This window comes from Tarenaya hassleriana, unplaced genomic scaffold (genome assembly GCF_000463585.1).
Source record: "Tarenaya hassleriana unplaced genomic scaffold, ASM46358v1 Cleome3, whole genome shotgun sequence".
In the NCBI taxonomy this organism is placed as follows: domain Eukaryota; kingdom Viridiplantae; phylum Streptophyta; class Magnoliopsida; order Brassicales; family Cleomaceae; genus Tarenaya; species Tarenaya hassleriana.
Genome location: NW_010966177.1, coordinates 993,061 through 1,000,224, shown reverse-complemented (window position 1 = coordinate 1,000,224; position 7,164 = coordinate 993,061). Strand labels below are relative to the sequence as shown.

The 7,164-nt window shown below is 38.8% G+C and overlaps 2 protein-coding genes across 2 annotated transcripts in view; both read left to right on the top strand.

The window, feature by feature from the left end:
- Nucleotides 1–3,658: 3,658 nt before the first annotated feature.
- On the top strand, nt 3,659–4,129 carry LOC109116882 (uncharacterized mitochondrial protein AtMg00810-like). The gene has a single exon (XM_019203112.1). The coding sequence runs from the start codon at nt 3,659–3,661 to the stop codon at nt 4,127–4,129; it is 471 nt and encodes a 156-aa protein (XP_019058657.1).
- A 1,145-nt stretch (nt 4,130–5,274) lies between these two features.
- Nucleotides 5,275–7,164, top strand: part of LOC104818614 (vesicle-associated membrane protein 711-like) — a 2,356-nt gene continuing 466 nt past the window's right edge. The window contains exons 1-4 of the mRNA XM_010548252.2: nt 5,275–5,625; nt 6,098–6,288; nt 6,650–6,813; nt 7,159–7,163. Of these exons, the coding sequence (XP_010546554.1) occupies nt 5,409–5,625; nt 6,098–6,288; nt 6,650–6,813; nt 7,159–7,163 (577 nt within the window). The 5' untranslated portion in view covers nt 5,275–5,408. The remainder of the gene's footprint in view (nt 5,626–6,097; nt 6,289–6,649; nt 6,814–7,158; nt 7,164) is intronic.

The window sequence follows — 7,164 nt, the reverse complement described above, 5'->3', positions numbered from 1 at the left end:
GCTTCCCCCGCCGCAACCAAACCTTGTGAAGATCACTATCAGCTCTCGAACAACGATTATGGCTTGAATCTGGTTTATGATCGTCTCTCTAGACTAGAAAACTTCAATTCTTGGCAACGATCTTTAATGATCGCTCTTGAAAGCAAGGAGCAAGATGTGCTTCGTCGACGGTACTTTAACTAAACCTTCTGATAATGATCCTAATCTTCGTATGTGGAAGAAGAATAATGTTGTGGTCATTAGCTGGATTTTGAATTCGGTTGCTCCTCATATTTCTGCAAGTTTATTGTACATCAAATCTGCTAGAGCAATGTATCAAAGTCTATTGAATCAGTATCAGCAGAATAATCTCCCAAGATGGTACACAATCAAACAGAATCTGAATAATCTGAAGCAAGGATCTATGACAATTGTTGTTTTTTACACCAAATTAGTTACTCTATGGGAAGAACTAAAGACAGTCAAGGTTCTGCCTATATGCACTTGTGGAAATTGTTCTTGCCACATCGATCAGAAATGGTCGAAGGATATAGAAGAAAAGTTTGTCATGGAGTTCTTGTTTCGGCTGAATGATTCATATGAATCTATTAGAAGTCAGATTATTATGATGGAGCCTCTCCCTGATCTACAAAGGACATATAACCTGATCATTCAACATGAGCAGCTACGTCGAATCAAGAATCCTATTTCTCAAGACAATCTTGTCTATCAGACATTTGTTACTCCACAAGTCTCAGTAGAACAAATTGCTGCAGTTTCAGGGGGTTATTTCAAGAACAAACAACGTCCTCTTTGTACCCATTGTGTCATGTATGGTCATTTGGTTATAAAGTATTATAAGTTGCATGGGTATCCACCTAGATACAGATTCAATTCTCAAAATGTGAGACCTCCAAATACTGAAGATCAGCGTTTTCAAAATAATCCAAGACAAGGATTTCAGCAGAATTCTAAACCACAGTTTCATGGAACTGGTCAACTTCGTCCTGTTGTGGCGAACTTTACTACTAATGCAGTTGTTTCTGAGTCCTTTACGGATATTACGTTGATGTCTTCAGAACAACTTCAAGATCTTCAGAACAAGATCAATTTTCAACTCAATCTTTCATGCCCAACTATCACTGAGCAGGGGGCACCTGATATGAATCAATACACTGGTAATCTCATATATGTTGCTAATCACATGTTGGTAGATGACAAGCCTACATGTTTGAATTCTTGGATTGTGGATTCTGGTGCATCATGTCATGTATGTTCACAGAAGTTCATGTTGTCAGAGATACATTTTATCAATCCTGTGACTGTAACTCTGCCTAATGGAAGTCAAATACATGTAACTCATGCTGGAACTGTGAATGTTAATCATCATCTTAAGTTACAGGATGTACTTTATGCCCCTACTTTTTCTTTCAACATTATTAGTGTCAGCTCACTCATTCGAAATAACCCTTACCATGTTACCTTTTCACCTGATTTTTGTTTGATTCGGAGCATATTCGGGGTTGGATGATTGGGAAGGCTAGACTACACAACAGTCTATACTTTCTGAGGTTCGAACCGAATACTTCACTCACTTTTTCATGTAATGCCTTGAATGCTGACTCCGTTTTATGGCATTCCAGGCTTGGTCACCCATCTCTCCACAAAATAAAAGTCCTCTCAGAAGACCTATCACTCACAAAGATGACAGACATCCCACATTGCAAAATCTGTCACCTAGCCAAACAAAAACGTCTTCCTTTTTCTTTTCACAATAACATGTCCAAAGAACCCTTTGATCTCATACACATAGATGTATGGGTCCTTTCTCTGTTGTTTCTACTGAAGGGCATAGGTATTTTCTTAGCATAGTTGATGATCATTCTAGAACCACTTGGGTTTATATGTTGAGACAGAAAAGTGATGTATTGCAGCGTATTCCAGAGTTTGTTTTCTTTGTACAGACTCAGTTTAATAAGACAATAAAGGTTGTTCGATCTGATAATGCTCCAGAGTTATCATTCACTGAGTATTTCAAGTTCAAATGAATATTTCACTACTTTTCATGTGTGCAGACACCGCAGCAAAACTCAGTTGTGGAAAGGAAGCATCAACATATCTTGAATGTGGTGAGGGCTCTCCTATTCCAGTCAAATGTACCTATATATTGAATACTGGCATGAATGTATTCTCACTGTTGTGTTTCTGATAAACAGGACGCCATCTCCTTTGTTACAGAACAAGTCTCCTTATGAAGTCTTGAAGAATCACAAACTTAATTATACTCAGCTGCGGGCTTTTGGATGCTTGTGTTATGCATCAACATTGGTCTCTGACAGAAACAAGTTCTCTGCACGCTCACGAGCTTCAATATTCATTGGTTATCCTTTAGGATACAAAGGCTACAAGCTTCTTGATTTGGAATCCAACACTGTGAGTATTTCTCGAAATGTTCAATTTCATGAAACCATTTTTCCTTTGATTTCCAGCCAGAATTCTCATCTCAATCAATATCTTAATGTATTTCCAAACTCAATCTTACCTTTACCTTTATCTGATCCAAATACAGATACTAACATCTCACGTTCTGATGTTAGTAACTATGCTAATGCATCTTGACAAACATCTGTACCTAGCTATGTCCCAGATGCTGAACCTACCCAGACTTCTTTTTCACCACCTTCTAATTCTAGACCACAAAGAAACATCAAACCACCCACTTATCTCAGTGACTATCATTGTTATTTTTTAAACTCAGATTTTTCTCCACCTGAAATAATGACCTAATATCTTTTATGTTCTATCATTTCTTATGACAGACTAACTCCACAATATAAATCCTATGTGTTGAACACTTCTATACTCACAGAACCAAAATTTTTCAAAGAAACCTCTGTTGAATGGAGGAAAGCCATGGATGTTGAACTCAAAGCTTTGACAGATAATGGAACCTGGTCCATTGTATCATTGCCACCCGAGAAGAAAGCTGTAGGGTGTAAGTGGGTCTACAAAATCAAGAGGCATCTGGATGGTTCAGTGGAAAGATATAAGGCTCGTTTGGTTGCAAAAGGGTTTATTCAACAAGAGGGAGTGGATTACATAGACACTTTTCCCCTGTAGCCAAACTTGTAACTATTAAACTGCTGTTGTCTTTGGCTGCTACACAGAACTGGAGCTTAACACAAATAGATGTGACAAATGCATTCTTACATGGTGAATTGGAGGAAGAGATATACATGTCATTACCTCCAGGATATACAACACAAATGGAGATGTTCTACCTAACAATGCGGTTTGCAGACTTCGTAAAAGCTTATACGGATTAAAGCAAGCATCAAGACAGTGGTATCACAAATTTGCAAGTGTTCTTCTGGCAGATAACTTCACACAATCCCAGGCAGATCATACATTATTTGTGAAGAAATCAGGTTCTACATTTCTAGCTTTACTGGTTTATGTTGATGACATAGTGATAGCTGGAAATGATGATGATGTTGTTGATAAGCTGAAAAAGATGTTGGGATAGTCATTCAATATCAAAGATTTAGGACCATTGAAGTTCTTTCTGGGATTGGAAATAGCTCAGAATAAGTCTGGAATCAATATTTGGCAGAGAAAGTATTGTTTGGATCTGATTTCAGATACAGGTTTGCTAGCTTGTAAACCAGTAACTACTCCAATGGATTGTAATGGCAAGATGCAATCAGATTCTGGTCAACTAATGGAGGACATTACAAGTTACAGAAGGTTGGTTGGTCGACTATTGTATCTAACAATTACAAGACCAGATATTGCTTTTGCAGTACACAAGCTTAGTCAATTCTTATCAAAACCAACCACAGTTCACATGCAAGCAGCAAACAAAGTTGTAAGGTACTTGAAGGACAACCTTGGGCAAGGCTTGTTCTATTCATCAGAATCAGATGTGAAGTTGAATGCTTTTGCGGACGCAGACTGGGCAGCATGTTCGGAATCTCGTCGGTCAGTTCTGGATTCTGTCTTTCTCGAAAATTCACTTATCTCGTGGAAGGCCAAGAAGCAATCTGTTGTGTCAAGAAGCAGTACAGAGGCGGAATACAGGGCTTTGGCGAATGTGACTTGTGAGCTGATTTGGCTGAAATATTTGTTTATGATTTGCATATCTCAGTGACAGGTCCAGCAAATATTTTCTGTGACAACAAGTCTGCAATTTACATCGCAACAAACCTTGTTTTCCATGAAAGGACCAAGCATATAGACATCGACTGTCATTTGGTTCGGGATAGATTAAAGGCCGGTTTTCTCAAGCTTATACATGTGAAGACGGAAAACCGTTAGCTGATGCGTTTACGAAGGCATTACAACCTCAGACATTTCAGAATCTTTTGCAGCGATTTCACATGTCAAACTTATACCTTCCGAAATCAGATTCTTGAGTCGCTATAAGCTTGAAAGGGGTATATTAAGGTTATACCACGTGTACAACGGTTTCCCTTAGATTTCTGTTAAGGAATTCACATGTATATAAACTGTATTGTACCGTCAATGAAAGTAATGTGTTCAATTTTCTCAATTCTAAGTTCTGGAAATGAGGTTTCTCTCTCTTTTCAAGAATTGAAACCTCTGAGCAAAGCCAAGACTTCACTCTCTGCCTCACATATCAACAATTTGGTCTGCAATTTTCAAGTTTGGTAACAGATTTCGAATTTATAAACCTGTAAATCTATCGGACGGATTCCAACGGATTGTTTCAAGTGTTTTAAAGGCCTTCTTGACCATATATTTGTGGGCCATCAAGACCCAATGTTTCCTATACTCGATCCTTAGTGGGCTTTTTAAAAGCCCATTATATGAAGACGTACGGTCATGCTAAAAAAATTATGCGAGAAAAATGGACCACGCTTCAAATATTATAACATTTATAGACATATGGTCATATTTCAATTACGAAAAATGCTGAAATTATATGTATTTTTTTTTGTCTCAATGAAGAGGAATATTACAATTTTTTAATATTATTATTATATCAAATTAATTTCTAATTGTAAGCATATCTAAATTAGATAGTATAACTCAAAAAATACGCCATTTTAAAATGTATATAAAAACTATTATTATATCAAGTTAAGAAACGAAATGAGTGGTCGGTCCCCTTTTGGTTTGTCGGCTCTCAGAAGGTCTAAGCGCCAAATGGAAAATTGTAATAGGATAAGGAATGTCGTAAGGCTAACTAATTTCTTATTTTTAAATTTTGATATTTATTTATTTATTTTAGATTTTTAATTTTTAGTTACCTGTTAGAAGGGAAGCCGACAAGGTCTGTCTCCAGCTAGACTTCTATAGCAGAGAGAGAGAGAGAGAAAGAGAGAGAGAGGGAGATTATTTCGAATTGGTGGCGCGTGCGATCTGTGTGTCGCCGAGCGGGTTTGAATCGGTGAGGATCCGCGGAGATGGCGATCCTGTACGCGCTTGTGGCGCGTGGGGCGGTGGTGCTTGCTGAGTTCAGCGCGACGTCGACGAACGCCAGCTCGATCGCGAAGCAGATCCTCGAGAAGATCCCTGGGAACAACGATAGCCATGTCTCCTACTCTCAGGATCGGTATGTCTTCCACGTCAAGCGAACCGATGGCCTCACCGTCCTCTGTATGGCCGACGAAACCGCTGGCAGTCAGTAATCCTTTTTTCCCCCTTTTGATTTTGCACTGTTTGTTCGATTCGTTCCCGTTTCTTAGAATCTATGATTTCCGGGAGAATTCTGAGCTTAGTTTCTGTTTCACGATGGGTTCGAAGGGATGATGTTTCTCGGTGGTTGATGGAGAAATCGACCGCCGATTTCGGTGTTGGTTGAAATCGTTGTTTCCTGATGTATGAGTTCGATGTTCTTGGTAGATAAGGAGATAATAAAAGCTTAAGGTTTGGATTGGGAGAAGGTGTAGGAACCCAATTGAGAACTTGTTTCTTTGGAGAGAACATTAGATGGAAAGAGTTCTATGGATATGTTCAACCCTTGTTGTGGATCACGACAAACAATCTGATTTGGAGAAACTGTGGAGTACATGTGTTCTCTGTCTTTTCCATGTTTTTTTTTTGTCGTGTTTCTTAATTCCTCTGGATTTGTTTGAATGGCATTTTTTTTCAGGGAGAATCCCGTTTGCGTTTCTGGAGGATATTCACCAGAGGTTCGTGAGGACTTATGGCCGGGCGGTTTTTTCAGCTCAAGCTTATGCTATGAATGATGAATTCTCCAGAGTTATCAGTCAGCAGATTGAGTATTATTCCAATGATCCGAATGCCGATAGGATCAATCGGATAAAGGGTGAAATGAGTCAGGTATGTTTCTCATTTTTCGGAACTTATGTGACTGATAGTTACCCAATAGTTATGGAACTATATCTTTTTCACCATAACCTTCCAAGCCCACATCAGAATCTACTTAAACGTATTGCTTTGCTGATCAGCAATGGAGGGATCTAGTGTGACGGCTTAGCAAAATGCGATCTTTCATTTATCGGCTCGGCTAAGCAATAATTGTAGGCTATTAGAATGTTAAAACCCGCTCTAGTCTGGTTTAGTTTGTATTAGGGGTATAAACACGTATTCTCACGAATCAATCATACAACACAAGCAAATAAGAAATTCGGCTTCGTTCCATGCTGATGTCCATATCTTGGTGATTTTACTCTGTGGACAGGTGCGTAACGTCATGATAGACAACATCGACAAAGTTCTCGACAGAGGTGAACGTCTAGAGTTGCTGGTTGATAAGACCGCCCACATGCAAGGAAATACCTTCCGTTTCAGAAAGCAAACACGCCGTTTCAGAAACACAATGTGGTGGAGAAATTGCAAGCTCATGTATGTTTCCTCATCTTACAAAACCACCTTAACTTGTTGCAGGTTAGGTTATGCATGAAATTTTAGAAAGATGGTTAAGATGATTATGCCTAAATGGCAAGCAAATGGCCAATGTATTGAGAAGAAAACCCCGAGCACTTACCCTTTGGACAAAATCTTGACATGAAGTCAGACATTTTGTGTTCATGAAAGTTTTCAGATTTACAATCCACATCAACGTCGCTTTAATCCCAAGTTTATGTGGGGTCGGACGCATCAATTTTTTCGTTTTCACTCATTTCGATTTTGATTTAGAACTTTCGAGATATACAACAACTTCCTTACCGTATGGCTTGTGTTGTGCAGATTCCT